Source organism: Diabrotica undecimpunctata, chromosome 5, assembly GCF_040954645.1.
Source record: "Diabrotica undecimpunctata isolate CICGRU chromosome 5, icDiaUnde3, whole genome shotgun sequence".
Lineage (NCBI taxonomy): Eukaryota > Metazoa > Arthropoda > Insecta > Coleoptera > Chrysomelidae > Diabrotica > Diabrotica undecimpunctata.
Genome location: NC_092807.1, coordinates 122,798,748 through 122,817,687, shown reverse-complemented (window position 1 = coordinate 122,817,687; position 18,940 = coordinate 122,798,748). Strand labels below are relative to the sequence as shown.

Below are 18,940 nucleotides of genomic sequence, written 5' to 3'. Positions count from 1 at the left end.
TCATATTTCGCGCCTCTGGTAATATGGCCTAAATATTCTAGCTTTTTTTGTTTTGATGTGCTTTATGACCTCGCAATCCTTTTGTAGCCTTCTTAACACTTCTGCATTTGTAACTCGTTGGGTCCATGGTATTTTCAAAATTCTTCTATAGCACCACATCTCAAATTATTTATATTATTCACTTTTAGTGTCCAGCTTTCCATTCCCTACAACAAAGTCGAGAACACGTAGTATCTTAAGGCTCTTATCTTCAGCTCCAGAGGAAGGTCTCGATTAACAAACATTGTTTTCATTTTTCTAAATGCTTGTCTTGCAATTTCAATGCGTGTTATTATTTCTCTATCTTGGTCATTGTTTTCATTTACCCAGATCCCCAGATATTTGTAGTTATTCACTCTTTCTACTTGTTTTCCCTCGATATCTAGCCTTCCTACTGTATGTTGCTTAGAAATAATCAAGCACTTGGTTTTCTAAACGTTCATTGGTAGTCCATATTTTATACTGACTTGATGTAATCTATTTACTAAGCGTTGCAGTGCTTCTAGACTGTCTGCAAAAACAGCGGTGTCGTCTGCGAATCTTATGTTGTTCAAGATTTTTCCGTTTATTGATATACCCTGTTGTTCCTCTTATATTACTTCCTTAAAAATAGTATAGCTGTACAGATTGAATAACAATGGGCACAGCACGCAACCCTGTCTAACACCTCTTTTGATTTCTATAGTTTCTTTTAGTCTAGTTCATTAATTATGACAGAACAGCAAGGTGAAGCAGCTCTGTCATAATTAATGACCTCAAGGTTTTGACTGCCTTTTACGTTGATGTCGTGATTGTCTTAATTGAACTCCATTTTACCGGCAGCATTCAAGAAGCCAGGAGTGGTAATTTCATTATACTTTAAATTATTCAATTTCAATATTAATTAATACAATAATGCTACCTAAAGTAAAAATTAAATCATAACTATTGCTATATTGTTGGATGTGCTTCTTTGATTTTCTTAGTTCTTCATTCTCTTTTTTAATGTTTTTTTTAACTTATACATTTATATAAAAAAAAACAAATCCACATGTTCTTTTTGCTGTGCTTAGTTTGAACAAATTGTTAACTTATCTAGTTCAATTTATTGTTTATACATCATAATCGTATAATGTCCATTTACTTAAGTGTCTTTACAACTTTGTTATCACTGACTGCTACATATCTTTTTAAGGTAACACATGTAACAACTTTTCCAAGCTTGTGTGGTTTTTTCATATTGTTCTTTTTAGATGAACTGATGATGCTTTCTGATTAAGAAAGCGAAACGTCTTCAATAAATAGATGAAGTAGCCATCAACTTTGTCTTTTTTCTCCACCTTTTGCCCGAAAAAACCCACCACTCTTCTGAGTGATCCTTAATTTATATTGGATTGACGGTCATACTTTTCTATATATATATATATATATATATATATATATATATATATATATATATATATATATCCGATGAAAGATTATATGACCAAAAGCTCTCAATTCATGGAAATCATCCTTGATAGTGCCAAAAGAATCGGAGGCCCACAACAACAAAATGAACATAGTAAACTGTCTGATAAAACTAAAATAATGCTAAAACAAAGAAGGGAAATAACAGTAAGTGGCAAACATACAGAGAATACAATACACAGAACTTTGTTATTAAGAAAGACATAAGAAAATACAATGGAAGACTGGTAGAAAGTGCAATCGAAAACAAGAAAAATATAAGAAAATAAGAAAAGCTTTAATGATTGGGAAGAAGCAAATCGTTAATCTAACAAACGAAAACACCAGAATTACAGACAGAAATGAAATAATACACCTCGTGACTAAATTCTACAGCGAACTATACAAAGCCCCTGCCACACTTGAAGAAGTAATCAGTCACAAAGAAAATGTACCAGAAGTCCTTCCGGAAGAAGTAGAATCGCCAATTACAAAAATGAACTGAAGTGGAACTGCTTAAATACGCTGGCAATAAAACCTGGAAAATCTTAGCGGGCATATTTACGAACTGCCTAAGATCGAGATGCATACTAGACCACCGGAATAAAGCAAACATAATTCTCATTCATAAGAAAGGTAGCAAAGAGGATATCAAAAACTACATACCTATAAGTCTACTACCAATCATATACAAGATATTCACAAAGATCATCAACAACAGATTAACAAACGCATTAGATGCTGCACAGCCGAGGGAGCAAGCTGGCTTCAGAACGATGGATCATATTCATACACTTCGAGAACTAATGAGTAGAGCTAAAGAATATGAAATACCGCTAGCATTAACCTTTATAGATTTCGAGAAGGTTTTCGATTCTACATATCCCAATGCAGTAATAGAAGCTTTGACCAACCAAGGCATTGACAAACCAAAGCAAAAGCTAAGGTAAAAATTTATGAAAACACTCCAGAATTTCTCACTACCAGAGGCGTTAGACAAGGAGACGCAATATCACCAAAGCTCTTCACTGCAACTCTAGAAAATATATTTTGGCAGAACAAAGGAATATCCATTGATGGAGAATACCTCAGGCATCTAAGATTCGCAGACGATATCGTTCTGATTGGTAATAATTCTGCAGAACTACAAGAACTTATAAGCGACCTAAACGCAGATAGCAATAAAGTTAAAAACCATGTACAACGACCTAGTGGATGTCCAAGATGTAATAATAAACAACACTGCACTTAAGACAGTAGACGAGTATGTAAATATAAGATGGGACTATGAGATAAGAAGACAAGCTGGTACAACATGGCACAGAAAAGAGAATTTTAGACAATCGTGGGCAGAAATGATGAATGACTATGTAAGGGAGACTGCGCCATAATCGGTAGAATATGTTGAGAATGATGATGATGATGATGATAATATTCGACTAATTATCATTATTTATTATTTCAAAAGTAACGATGTAAGTGTTTTTAGTGTTTTTCTATTATTCAATTGATAGGGTAGAGAAAGGCACCAAGATAAAAATTTATAGAGAACTAATTTAATTTTATCGCAAAAATAGAAATTTCGTCGTACGGAAATGTTTAGTTACTAAATCGATAAAAAGACGCTAACATGGGAATATGCATCCGCATAGATATTTCATGTGATAATATTAAAATATAAGAATTTCCGTTGAAATTCCGCAAAGATGATCGCATGTTTTAGGAAAAAGTGACATTCTTTTAAAAAATAGCCACCTTGAACTTCTCTCGTGTATGTCGGATGACCTTCATAAAATATATCACTGAATTTATTGACATGATTTAATCTGATTTCCCAAGATTGGTATTTTTTGATTTATGGAGGTTTATATTGAAATATTGCATTTATTTATGATCACATTTTCCATGAATTTTATTAACTATATACAATTAAGAATACATGTTTTACTATGTACCAAGTATATTGTACATTTAATGATAAACCTAATTGAACTATTCCAGAGCGTATCTGTGAAAAAAAAAACTAAATTTGGATGAGGGAGGTTGAATTCGGATTTTTGCAGAAAAAGTTCAGTGCGTGAACTTCAGTAATAATAATTAACTTATCTTTTGGCTCAAATAGGTCGAGAACAATAATAAAAAATTTAAAAATTACTAAAAACATCGATCTTTTTCTACTTTACTTGCTTATATAACGTTAAAACCATTCATTTTGGAGCAAAGTCGTAAGCAAATAAAATAGCGACAAGTAAATTTTCTGTAAGATATGGCTGGTTAAAAATATTTTAATTTAATACTCCTGCTGCAAAATAGCAATAAAAAAAAACAAAAAAAGAGCAACAACAACAACAAATCTCTTATTATTCGACGTTTTTCAACCACTGAGATTGCACTTAGCACATCCATAGTTCGTCTAGAAAATCATTATAATATAATAAAACATTTTTTACAAATTTCATTAAAATCTATTTAATAGATTTCACATAATAATTTTGCAAATCAAATTTTTTATTAATTTAAATTTTTTTAAATTGTGCACAACCAAAACTAGACCATACTCGTATAGAAGATTAATATGTTTACTCATAAAAAAGCACTTTACCTATCTAACGTACTTTATGGAATTAAAATCTGTTTATTTGGGCGGTCTTAGAATTTTTTATAATTTTAAACAATTCGTTATAAACGAATATATAGTATATTGGTAACTAGTAGCTTAAATTAAGTTCAGAAAGCGGCGTTGGAAAAGAATAGACAAGACGCTTCTTAAAAAAAAAGTTGAATTACGAGCGGTGGTTCCTGAGATACAACCGGTCAAAGTTGACCGGCATTTGTGACAAAGTTATAAAAAAAAATAGGATGATATTTTTTAAACCATTACCTTTTACTTTTGGAGCTCTTTCTCGATAATATTTTTTTATATCTTCAAGATATTTTTAACATATATTATAATAAAAATGTCTTCGTTGAAGAGAGGGGGGTTTTCTAAACCTTCGTGGGGATGGTTTTAGTTGCATGGTTGGTAATTGTTTGCTACGTTGCTCATTGTTTTGCTCAAAAGAGAAACTGCAGTTATTGCACAACCTGTTGCTGAAATCGATATATTATGCAAAAGTTGTCCAACGCCACCCGTTCCTCAATTAATTGTAAACAATTTTGAATATCCATATAGTGAACAGCACAGGACGTCAATAAACACAATTTCCTACGAAAGAATTCGAGGAAAATATTTTAATTTTTCGATAGATTAAATGACAAGAGCACTTTCCACTTTGTTTACATGTTTTGTTTGTTATCTTGCATTAAAAGCAGATTCACTTGATTAAAAATGTCGATCACACAGTGCTAGTTAGATTTATGTTTAGATTTTGTTATCTCTATAGAATGTAAATAAATGAATGATAGTAAAAACAAGTATTGGAGCATTATTCACAATTACATATACATATATTTAAAGCAATTATATCATTTATCAAATAAATATGTAACAAAAATTATTTATTTAAATTCTAAATTTTTTCACTTTAGTTGCATTTGAACTTAGGATTAATCCTGCCCCCTTAACTACCGAGACTTAAATAAAGGTGTATATTAATAGCAAACTATTTCATTTGATAGATTTGATCTATGAGTAAAGGTTTCCTTCCATTGTCCCACTGATTGTATATCCATCATTCTTAGGTGTTTTGTGTGCAATCTGTTGGGCAATCGATCGTCTTCTACGCTGCGTCTGTCTGAAGTACTGCAGTTTTAACAAAGGCGTACAGAGAGCAGTTTACCCGAGCAGATAGGAAGAGTCTATTGAGGGTGGCATACAGAACAGTCTCTGTCGAGGCGTTGTGAGTTATCACCGGGTGTATTCCGATGCACTTTCTAGTGAAGGAAAGAGGAAGAATATACGAGAGAAGAAATGAAGACAGCAACAGAACGTTTAAAAAAGAAGAAAGGGAGAGGTACATAATGGTGTGGCAAGAGGAATGGGACGAGATGAGAAGGGTGGCGCAGTGGACGAAGTCGCTGATTCCTAATCTGAGAAGATGGATGGACTGCGTGCACCGGCGTTTGGATTACTTCTTGACACAGATGCTCACAAGACATGGTTGCTTCAGGGGATACCTTTACAGATTTGGAAAGGCAGAAAATGACAAGTGCCTGTACTGTAAAATATCGGACACTGTCTCAGACACTCTATTGGTATGCGAGAGATGGATAGATGAGAGAAGCCTGCTTGAGAGAGAGCTAGGAAGTAGGGTGCAATCAGTCACGGAACTGGTGGAGGAGATGCTTAGGTCATCAGATCGGTGGAGAGCAGTTCAGAGATATGTGAGGAGAACGTTGGAGAGAAAGGAACAAGAAGAAAGGCGACCCGAAGGGAGGCAGGGTGCCCACGAGCAAGCAAAATAGGCAGATAAGGCAGACTGAGAAGGGGCGAAGGGGCTGACGTTAACAGTCAGCTCGTTACGACGTTTAGAGAGCTTTGAGATGTGGGTATTTCGTCGTATGCTGAAAATTCCATGGACCGACCGCGTTAGAAATGAAGAAATTTTAAGGCCTATGAATAGAGAACGTGAACTCACAGAAATTGTCAAGAAGTAAAACGTCTTATCTTGGACACATATTTAGACACAACAGGTATAACTTCCTTCAGCTTATTATAGAAGGGAAAATAGAAGGCAGACGCGGCCCGGGTAGACGACAAATGACCTGGCTGCGCAACATCAAAGATTGGACAGGATTAGACTTTCAAAGTTTAATAAGGAAAGCCCAAAATAGGAAAGACCTTGCAGAGGTCATCGCCAACCTTCGCTAAGAAGACGGCACCTAAAGAAGAAGAAGAGAAGGGGCGAGATTGAACATGAACAGGGAGGAACATAGGGAGATAAGAATTCAGTCGTAGTGAGAAAGTGCTAGAATGCGTGAGAATTGTGCGTGAATGAGAGATCGGGTGAATGCCGTGCCGATGTTGCGCCCCAATCAGGACGATCCACCCGGTAATTCACCGCTGAGGAGGGTGTTTTTTTAGCAGGTAGGTGTCTGTCATTGACGACGATGGTGTCCGAACAACCTCGGCGCGCCGTCTCGGATATCATCGCCGTCACGCTGGAGGAATCTTGCATAACCGAGGCTGGAAGGCGGTTCTGCCCACTTTCTAGGACAGAGGTATGTTTCGAACATTTGGACCACCACCTCTCATAAAAGACAACAAAAAAAAGTTTTGTGTGCAATATGTTTATTAGGTACTCCACTAAGTTGTAAAATTTTGACACTATTGACATTTAAAATCCATAGGTTAAGTTATATCGGCAATCGTTATTCCTACATATTGCTATATCGGCAATCGTTATATAATTTTTAGATTTTTAGTCTGCGTTTACGTATATAAAACAGTTCTTTTAGAACACTTTAGCTACGTATTAGTGTTATTAAGCTAAAAATATGAATTAAATGCCAAATACCTCCACCCAACAAATGCCGGGTGGATTTGGGTCATTTATCATCTAATTAAAAACAATGCATTATAAACATGTACAAACGAATAAAAATTGATTATTCTGGAATGAAAATAACAGCAATGATAGCAAAAATAAAACAGGCAACCAGTTAGTTTTGCAGAATAATTATTGTTACAATCAAGACATACTAAAGTAATGTGCTAATTTTAGGTGTTGCGAATTCAACAATAACGGAGAATAACTTCCACCAGTTTTAAAACGTAGTTTTTCTTAAAATCTTTACTCTCCGGATATAGTCGGTCGATTTTAATAAACCTTAATGCATTTTGTTTGTTTTGGATTTTTCTATGATAGTTTATATATATATATATATATATATATATATATATATATATATATATATACACCGACAAGAATGAAAGGATTAACTTTTCATGTTCCCTCGTAATGATTTTCTGCTATGAAAGAGCGCTCCAATATTTAGTTTTTCTTCCCTCAATTTTCACTGTTCAAATATACTTTACCTACCTTAATTAATTACATTTTTGTTTATCAACTAGTTTCCCGCCATCATTTGTATTCCCAGCAGATTTTTAATTATATACGCGAACGCAATATGTGTAGAGATGGGTAATTTGATAAAAACAGATAAAAGTTCTGTGTGTGGAGACAATCAAGTAATAATAATGCCAAATGAAGGACGTAATCTGCATAATGGGTTCTGATAGAGATAATTAATTTAAATCATAGACCGGACTTGATTTGGAGCTAATCAACTTTGGATAAAAATGTATAAACCACTATTTTCATGGCAAAAACGAGTTTCTAATGAATTATAAAGGAATAAAAAAAAGAAAGAAAGATGAAATGAAAAATTGCATTTGGAAAGTACATTTTCCAGAGTTGCCAATTTAAAAATTTTAACTTAATTTTAAGATTTTAACTAAATATTGAATAAAATACGTCCAACTATACGTCCCTGCTACTCAGAGGTTTTGGGGGTCGCTGAACACGAATATCATGTCGGCGAAGGTCTCCGATGTACTTGGTGCCCAGGGTAGACAGTACATACTTCGTCTCTGGGAGTTTTATGCAGGTCCCATACAAAATCATTCGAAACTCGTTTCTTGGGGGTTTTTGAGGTTGCTGAACACGAATATTATTTTAGTATATATTTAAAAAATTTATTTTTAAAAAAAAGTATAAAAAAAAACAATCATTAATTATTTATGGAATCACAATCGAATGTTTTTCATTCATATGTAAGATAAGCTTAATTTGAAATTTTCAAAGAAATCGATGCAGTTATAAAAAATTCGGAGGTATTACCATATTTTAAGACTCAGTAACTGGATTATATGAGGATATCTCAGATCCAGATTATGAGCATTTCATATTTGACGACGAAATAATTCGACATATCAATGAGGCGAGGTGATATTTGTATAAATTATCTATGGTTATCCATTGAAGTTCTTTTATTTTGCATCATACACGATCATATTTTCTTATGCCAAAGATAAATCTGCAACAATTATTTTGAATTTTTTGCAACCTTAATTTCGTAACTTGATCTAAGCAAGGATAAAATATAAAGAGCCCATAATTAAGAATTGACAGTACCATAGTTTAACAAAGTAACTTATGCTATTTAAAGTTGACGCATAACTAAATAGCACTTTTTTACTAAAAGGGTGACATGCTCTTGAAAACGTAGCGTTCAGTCATATATAACTCCTAAGTTTCTGCAGCTATTAACATTTTTTAGAGGTTCGTTTTTTATAATTAGTTTTAAGTTATCCTGAACTTTGGCTTTATAATTTTTTGAACAGTATAACAAAGAATTACATTTTTTAGCATTTAGTTTAAGATTATGTCTAGTGGAATAAGTACAAATAGATTCCAAATCCTGATTTATTTTTTGTGACGCTTGATTTACAGAGTTAGGTTCAAAAGAGAAATACAGTTGTGTGTCGTTTGTAAAAGAGAGCAATTTCAAATCATTCAAAGAATTACACAGGTGAATTGAAAAAAGAAAAGGACCAAGAACCGAATCTTGAGGCACCCCTGAAGTGAAAGATGCAAATTCTGATGAATTATTATCAATTATGACCTTTTGATAACGATTTACCAAATTAAATTTAAAAAAACTGTAAGCATTTATCATCAAATCCAAAATATTTCAATTTAGCACACAGAAGAGCGTGATCAACAGTGTCGAAGGCTTTAGAAAAATCAAGCAAGATGACTGAGGTTGCTTTTCCTTCATCAAATGATCGAAGTATATTATCTGTTTAGTCAAGAAGCAGCGTCGTTGTACTAAACTCTTTTCTAAAGCCTGATTTTCTAAAAATATAATCGTATATCTGTTTATAGATAACCTTTTCTAAAATTTTTACAGTCCTTAAGTGATTCAGGTTTATTTGATTTGGGCAGTGGTTTTACCAAAGCGTATTTTCAAGTGTCCGGAAATAACCTACCCCCAAACAACAATTTATAATGTGCGTAATATAAGGAGCAGTAATAGAAAGGGAGAGTTGTAGCATCTTTGCAGAAATATTATCACTTATCACATTCAACAGCTTCCGATTTTAACCCTAATATTAGTGATTTATTTCATCAAAAGTAGCCATTTTAAACGAGAAAATAATCCCTATTATAACCTGTTATTGTTCCTATGTCCCTATTATAACCTGTTATTGTTTTAAAATAATTTTTCTCTTAGCGGTGCTTCGTTTTATAATGAGTTATTTAAAATTTTGTTAATTCCAAGTTGTGTCATAAAAAAATGCCCTAACCGTACTTACATTGCACAGGATGAAAAAACTGCAAGTGGGCATAAAGCAAGTAAAGATCGAATAACATTATTACTTACTTTGTAGCAATACATCAGGAGATAGGATGTTGAAACCGCTCTTAATAAATAATTCCCTTAGATCAAGTGCTTTAAAAGGCAAAGATTTACTTTACAAGTAAAACAAGAAAAAGTAGTTGATGTTAGAAAATTGATAGAAAAACATTGTGATTTAAACTGGAAGAGTATTGAAGAATTAAGCTATTTTAAACAAGTTTTAGAATAAGACAACTTTGAAAAACATCCACCTGCAGAGAAAGTTTATTAATAATTAGTTTACTTTCAACAACAATACTAGTAAAATAAACAGGTTCCCCTGTTTTCCTGTTTATCGACACGATATGAATAAATATAAGTAGTCACAAAAACGAATAGAAATATGGGCCAGTTTTTTTAAGATTTTGTATGAATTTCTTTCAGATATTCGAAGTAATTTATCATGCAGCCTAATTCTTTTAATTTCTGGAAACTTTTGTTTTTGTCTTGGTTTTATGTAATTTTAGAAGGCTATGGGACGTATTCCTACTTTTTCAAGGCAAGTAATGTCTTTTTTATGCAATTTTTTTACATGCACTTTTCTGTGGAACATATCCACTACATAAAACGAGACCTTAATGTACAGGTTTTTGGAAGATTCTAAAAGGTATATGAGGAACAGCTGATGATAAATCCTTGAAGACTTACAGCTGATTTTGCTTTGTGTTTTTTAAACAATCATAAAAAGTGAAAAAAATATTTTTGCCTATAAAACATTTCTTACACATTTTAAAGAAAAATTGTTCAAATGAAAGTTGTACATCTTAAAAAGTTCTTTACTTGAAGAGTTTCTCAATTAAAATGCATAAACAATTGACTGAGGTAATTGCAAAACATCAAATAAAGTCCAGAAAGTGGTGTTGGATTGGTCACACACTCACAAAAAATAATTCCAGTATTGCAAAGACTGCCCTAGAATGGAATCCCCAAGGAAGAAGAAAAAGAGGTTGCCCAGTACAAACTTGGAGAAAATCCATCATGGACGAGATAAGAGGTCAAGGAAAGTCTTAGAATGAGATGAAGGATTAGCACAGAATAGAATGTGATGGTGAGTTTTCACTGAAGCTCTATGCTCCACTTAAGAATTCAAAAACCTTATATATAATTGCAAAAAATCCTTATTTTAAATCATGACAATGATTTAGATCTTGATATAGTCGTACTATTTTTCAGGCTGAGCCAAACAAAACATTATCTGATTGGTTTGTTTAGTAGGAGTTGGAAGTCTTCTACTAACCTATCTGCTAGCACTGCTGTGCCTTAGAATATCTGATATTAAATAGGAGTTTACCATTTTTGATTCCTTTATTTGCATGCTTTAGTGCTCATTGAAAATGCATTCCAAGTGGTTATTGAACAGAATGGGTGATAGGACACAACTTTTTACTGATGCCCCTTGCTGTCTACCATATAGTAGAGTACTGACATTAATGCAAAATTAATATAAAATTTGGCAAAGCAACAAAATTTTTACTCTTGTTCAAAATGTGGCTTAAAAAATCCATCAAAAAGAACATTGCAAAGATATATGCAGAGGTATTGCAAAATAATTCTTCAGTATTTTGGAAAATCATTTCATATCTCTGTTTATCAAGTTTTTGAATAAAAAAACAAATAAAATAATTAGGTACTTATATAATTACAACTAAATATAATAAACAATATTTCACCTTGAATTTATCACAAGATTTGATAATTTTTTTTTAGAAAAATGAGTTTACTTTAAACAAAATTTAAAATTTCATGTTTTAAATAATTTGGTCATTTTTCCCAAAAATTGTCAATTTTTAACAAATTTTAAATTCTACAACCATTTAATTTTTAAATGCAAAAGGAGTTTCAAGGTCATCTAGTATCAAAGTTCCTATGGTCAAATAAAATTCTTATCCTAAAATACTGATAAAAATATAATATACATGTTAAACTCATTTACATGAGTAAAATTCACATGCATATCAACAGGTTGAAATTATAATTAGAACATGCAATCATATTATACATATTCTTGTTCATACATTTAAACACTAAGTAAATAGTGATTTTAAATATTTAACACTCTTAACAGACATTGTAAGTGAAATGTTAAGCAGAAGTCATTACTTGGGTATGTTCAAAAATCTATGCATATCCCTCACATAGGTACACTTAAAATGTTATTGTAACTTTTAAACAATAGATAATAGATGAATACACTAACAGTATAAAGACTTCAATTGATAGGATACAGTTTCAGCACCAAACAACTTCAGTAGAAGAATTTTTAGTAATCTTAATTGCAATTTAGCACAAAGTTAATGAAGATGGAGAATAAAATTCTTTTTAAAATAAATTTTATAAAACTGCAATTATTATATTATTATATCATTATATTATAGACAATATAACCAAAGAATATAGACGCTTAATAGACGCTTGAAATACAAATTATTAAAACAAAATTTAGTAATTTTTGTTTTATTGAACTATATTTGGACTATATTAGTTTTTATTTTGTAACTAGTTTACTATAAATAAGGATTATGATTAAAGGTGATATATTAAATATTAAAGGTAAATATACACACATTCTGAAATCTCTTAAATTGTATTTCTAGTTTAAACCTATTATTATGAGTCTATATTCTTTGATATTATTATAATGTAATAATACTACAATGTAATATAATGTCATAATTCATAGTTATTGTTTAAATAACCATATTTTGCTATAACATATTTAATTTGATGTTCTTAATAGAAAAGAATTTTTGCAATATCTATTCTACCTACACAATTTCTACAATTTACACATGAACAAAAATAAGAAATGATATTTCGAAACGGGGATACTATTGACTGGGAAATACGAAAATAGATACGACTAACATCTTTTAAAAACATGCAAATATTTATATTATCTGCAAATTGTGAATACAAATTGCTAAATAATTACATGTAAATTTTTAACTTACCTGTAGGTTAATAACAGTTCAAAATATTAGTAATCCAAATTCACGGCAATTATTTTTAAAACTACAAGTAAAAAGTTACTAATGAGTGCTCACAAACGAAATATTTTTGAAAAGTTCACATACTTTATTTCCCGTGTTTACGTTTACGACACCAATACATCTCCACGGAACTTCACAAGCCCACGAGGAAACGAGGAATGAATAAAATATAATAAAAAGAGTGACAGTTCTTGGGCAGCAGTGATATTGACAATATATTTCTATAGCGTAGCGCCATCTGAAGTTTAATAGCTGACAAAAGTCGCACTAAATAAAGAAATCGTTACTTTTGACAAATCAAAATTAATCATTTTATGTTTATAATAATTATAATATGTATATTAAATAAATTATTTTATTTTACTCATTCAAAGAATAATACCTTAAAATGTTAAAGTAGCCATACACATTTTGTTCAAAAAATCTACATGGAAATAGACAAAATAAATTTTTGCACAAGTGTAATCTATAATACTATAAATATCAGATCGTTTTTGTATTGTGTATTGTGCTCTCGTAATTATATAGCAAATACCTATATTTTGAGCAGCAGTATTTCTCGCTATTAATAATTATTTTTCCTTCAAACTTTCAATTAAACACGAAAAGTCCTATCTGTTTTATAAATAGATGTCGATCGTAAGATACCCGAATTTTAAAGGTTTTCCACAGTTTTCACTTTTTGATTGCATTTTTATTATTATTAGTCCAGGCACAGTATATTGCTAAAGAATTTTTTGAAGCATTAAGTTTACTGTGGTAAAGGCGGCATCGGTTTTGAATTGGTCATTTATCATAGGAGTTTTTTCCTGCTGGAATCAATTCAGGATGTACCTGAACGAATGAAGCCTTTTTTGAGTTTTCATTAGTTTATAATAAGAATCTTAATCTATACATTCTTTGCATTTATAGATCACCTGACTCTTTCACGGAACTATTTTTTCAGAACCAGCTATTGTGTAAATAACCTGCCCAATAATAGCAGAAAAATTCTGTGCGGTGACTTAAATATTAATTACGCTGTTGCTTGTGCTACCCAACTATCCTTGGTCAATATATTCGAATCATATGATCTCACAATGCACGTTAATTCTCCTACAAGAATTACTAAAACAACATCTACCATAATTGATTATTTGTCTTAGATTTCTCACCCCTTGATGTACGCTCTGCAATTTTTAATGCAAGACTATCTGATCATTAAGCAGTATATACCAAGTTTAATACTCTCAACAAACCCTCATCGAAAACGACGTTTAGGTAGGATTTTTTCCACTCGGAACTTTCGTAAATTCTAAAATTTATGCTTAACTTATGGGTGGCACTTTTCTCCTGTGGACGCGGACCATAATTTCAGTGATTTTTTAGATAGGCTTGTCTGTATTTTCAATAAGGCATTTTTTTTAAATACAATTAAGCCAAAACATCATAAACCCTGGACTACCAAAGGTATCCGCATATCATCTAAAAATATGCATTTACTACTCACTGCAGGTAGATCAAGAAATGTACTACTAACCTCTTTGTCACTGAATATATAACCAAATACAGACAAACCTATCTAACAAAACAGCTTAAAAAACATACTATCAAAATTTTCGGGGAAGAAACTTCACATCTCAAATATTTTCTCTTTCAAACCCTGAAAATCTAAATAAATACTTTATTTAGATCCCCATTTCCTATCTCCCCAATTCAAAAAGGGTCTCGAATTCATGCAGAGTATAATTTGTTTATGGTAATCGACTTAACACCTTCACGGCGGTTCGGGACCCCGAGGTCCTATACATGTAATCATTGATTATAAACCACCCATGGGTTAGCTTATCTTGATCATTCATTGCAGATTGGACTTAATAAAATAATGAGTTAAGTAGGTTATGACTAGATCGCTTATCATTGAAGTACTTCCAAAATGATTTTGGATCAGCATAGTTTTTCTCCAGAGTCAGTCTTCTAAGATCAGCAAAGGATCCCTTGGGAAAAATTGAAGTTTGAATTTCTTCAACGGCACAAAGTAAGCAATTCCTATGGAAAAAATTTCATAGAATAATTTTGTAGTAACATCAATATCAATAACCATACATATTTGCCAGTCTATGGAAGCAAGGAAGTTGTTAAGCGCAATGTAGTCGCCATTTCGAAAATCATAAAACAACTCATCATAAACTTTCTATTTGTTTCTTTCACATCGAAGTTTAAGGAACATTCATAACCCACATGATGGATACTAGGATCTACAAGGGGATCACTTGCTTTTAAGACATTTAGTCCCTAACAGTAGAAAAAACTAAATCCAAAAATACATTAATTCTTGGGAATATTATTATGTTAATACAGTTTTAAAAAAACCAATGGCTTGAGCAATATTCACAACTAGATCATCTGCAGGACAATGCACAGTTTCACAATGCCAGTTATACTTCGCGAGGTGATTGTGGAGGTATGTTAACACCACCGACCACAAACTTGACTTCATTATATACGTTGACACAAGATATATTTGCTCAATCCAATCTTCACGAATACTAATGGTGTGTGATTTTCGCTTGTTGTTAACAAACACCAGTACACCACTCAACTTTTGCACTGGTTCTCTGGGATCTATCACATCTGTAGATACTAAAACCATCACATTTAATTTCACAATCAGTTATGTTATCATTCAAGTTACTCTCCACTAAAATAATTATATTGTACAAGCAGCATGAAACACTTTTCAGGATATCTCAACACCACTGCGGTATCTAATGCATAAATGTTCATCGTTAGCAGATTTTCTTTTCTCTAGTTCCTTTTTAGCTGCCTTATAAGAGTCTTATTCCATCTTAGTAGAATTATCTGTAGTCTGAGGGCTCCGATTGCGTTATGATAATTTGTTGAAGATAAAGATTCGTAATTTGCCAATAAATAGCGATAATTATCAAATTTCTTATGATCTAATTGTTAAACGCTACACAAATGTTCGTCGTTGTGCGACCGCGCATTGGGATGTGATCATGTGCGTACAGAAAATCTCGGTAGTTAATTGGAAAAATCTGGCTAAATTAGTAGACACCTTTTTAGAAAATTTAGCCGCATTGAAAACATTAGGTCTTCTGACAGAACATTGGGATTTTATTATGTTTAATTTACTTTTGTCGAAACTAGACGCGGATGCAGTAAAGTTATTTGAGTTAGAAAACAAATCGAATAAAATTCCATTTCAAAAATTAGTAGAGTTTTATTGAAATTCAGTACCTACATTGCATACGACAATTTGAATAGTAGCTTAAGTAAATCTAACCTCCGATAGGGGCTGCACGACCTTGACGTAGGTTCGAAGGCTTAAGTTGACTGTTGACTGTTCAGTCAGATAGGGCTGTCCGCTGTAGCATGGTACGTGAACAATGTGTTCATTCAGTGATGCCAGAGCTACCGATTTATCGGTAGATCTATCGATTTTAATATCAATTTACCGATATACCGATTTTTTTCACAACCTACCGATTTTTCAAACAATTTCTAGATTATACAAATATTGCTTTATCCTTAGCATTTCATTTTGTATCAAAACTATGTATTACTATTTTTCTGTCGCCAATAAGTTAATTTCTTTGTTTAACTTCCTTTACTCTGAGACGTTCTTTTTATTATGCAACACATTATACATTAAGCACTTTTCGTTTCAAATAATCAGGGGAAGTATAGAGTAGCATTCAGGGATTTACATGTAGAAAGTTATAAATAGGAGTGTTTACGAAAATGTAGTATTATTTGTTTTTGTGCATTGTGTATTGCAGTTTACAATTACGATTTCTTTCATAAAATTAAAACTGTGTTAAAGAATGTCCAGTTCTAGTAGTGATAGTGAACAAATAAACATTAAAAGGCCCAAATACTCTCAGAAATATAAAGAAGAATGGGAACAGCTGCCCGAGTTTAAAGGATGGTTACAAAAAAGCGAAAAATCTGACCAATACGCAAGATGCAAATGTTGCGACAAAAATATTAATATAAGAAGCGGAAAGGATTCTTTAATTAAACACAGTTTAAGAAATGTACATAAAGAAAAATGTGCTGGTCTATCTAAACAATCATTAATTACATCTTTTATTGCTAAGCCTGGTACATCTGCAATACGTTTGGAGAATGAAGTCAAGGAAGGTAGGTTTGTAATTTATTCTGTAGGTTAGATATTTATATATACACTTTTTTTAGGTGAAATACGTATGTCAGGTTTTATTGCTGAACACAATTTGCCGTTTAATCTCACAGAACATCTACCAAAACTTATTACAAAAATGTGTCCTGATTCAAAGATAGCTAAACGATTGACATGCAGCAGGACAAAAACTGCAGCGATTGTAAATAAGTTGATTGGACCTCACAGTTTCCAGCTGTTATGTGAAGACCTACGAAATACCCGAACTATAGTACGGGATCATTTTTTAGCATTAATACAACTTTCTGGGGCAGATGCAAATACCTTGTACGGTGACATTAAAAAATTTTTCATCGATAACAAAATTCCTTACAAACAAAATTTAATTGGATTTGCCTCAGATGGTGCGAATGTCATGATGGGCTCACAACATTCTTTAATGACATTATTAAAGAATGATGTTCCCTCGTTACATATAATGAAATGTATATGCCACTCATTCCATTTATGTGCATCATATGCGTGCGAAAAACTACCCAGATTTGTGGAAGATGTAACTAGAGACATATATAACTATTTTAGTTCAAGTCCAAAACGAATAGCAGAATATGCTGAATTTCAAACTTTTTGTGAAATTAAAATTCACAAAATTTTACATCCTTCACAGACTCGCTGGTTGTCTGTACAAAGTGTAGTTTCCAGAATTTTGGAACAGTATGCAGCTCTACAGTTATTTTTTACTGATGCTGTTGCAAATAAGGATCTTTTGGCTGCCGAAAATATTTTACAAAAGTTAAATGATCCTATGACTAAATTATTCTTACAATTTTTAGAATACGTATTACCATTCTTTACTAATTTAAATAAAGAAATGCAGTCTGAATCACCTAAAGTGCACTTGTTGTATAAAAATATCTGTCAGATACTCCGAACTATATTTGATTGCTTCATCAAAAGGGATTATTTGCAACAAACCCCTTTGGAAAATGTAGAGTATAAAAATCCCACAAATTATTTACCAATTCATAAAGTTTACTTTGGTGCTTATGTATCAAAATCTTTATTGGAAGTAAACTTATCTAGCGGACAAATACATTTATTCAGAATCAGATGCTTAGATTTTTATGTAGAAGCCTGTAGTCAAATAATTCAACGGTTTCCATTAAAAAACAATATATTGAAATTATTAAATTTTATAGACCCCGATATTGTCCAAGATGGCACAATAGACTCTATTTCCGAAGTGGTTATCAACTTTTCCCACTTATTGTCAAATAATGATTTACAAGTCATTGATTCGGAATGGCGTTCATTAAGAAATATCGATGATATTCAGTCTTTTCCAAAAGAAACAATATTATTTTGGCTAAAGATAAAGTCATTAACATTTGGTGATGGCTCACCAATGTTTAATCTATTGCCTGACTTTGTTTTTAAAATATTAAGTTTGCCGCATTCATCAGCAAACGTAGAGAGATTGTTTTCATCAATTAATTTGATGAAAACAAAACAACGAAATAAATTGAGCACTTCATCTATAATAGGATTATTGCATACAAAACGATATATTGGTAATAACAATTGTTATAATTTTCATGTGGATAAAAAACTAATTTCTGCTATGAATTCAAAAACTTTGTACATCACATCCAGCGAGGATGACTAACTATTTTAGCACGTAGATTATAATATTATTATATCTTATATTTTAATTGTAATTATTAACTTCTTTTTAAAAATGTTTTTATTACATCTACTTTCTGTAATATCGTTGATTGAAATCAATCGTGTTCTTTTTAAAAATGTTTTTTATTGTACGTATTCGATGTCAAAATTTAATGTTTACATCTCCTTTTTGTAATATTTTAATTTGTTTCAATTGTGTTTTGATTTTTTTTAAATTTTACCATTAAAAAAATTGTTTTCTAGAAATTTTTGTTTTATTTTTGAAATCTACCGATTTTTGTCGAGATCTACCGATTTTTCTCGACAATTC

The 18,940-nt window shown here is 31.8% G+C and overlaps 2 protein-coding genes across 2 annotated transcripts in view; one reads left to right on the top strand and one right to left on the bottom strand.

Annotated features, from left to right (window-relative positions):
- LOC140442458 (piezo-type mechanosensitive ion channel component-like) overlaps positions 1 to 12,968 on the bottom strand; it is a 231,425-nt gene extending 218,457 nt beyond the window's left edge. Inside the window, 1 exon segment of the mRNA XM_072533528.1 lies at positions 12,762 to 12,968. The gene's annotated coding sequence lies outside the window, so the exon portion shown is untranslated.
- Positions 5,332 to 5,871, top strand: LOC140442457 (uncharacterized). Its single transcript, XM_072533527.1, has one exon. The coding sequence runs from the start codon at positions 5,332 to 5,334 to the stop codon at positions 5,869 to 5,871; it is 540 nt and encodes a 179-aa protein (XP_072389628.1).
- Positions 12,969 to 18,940: the final 5,972 nt, after the last annotated feature.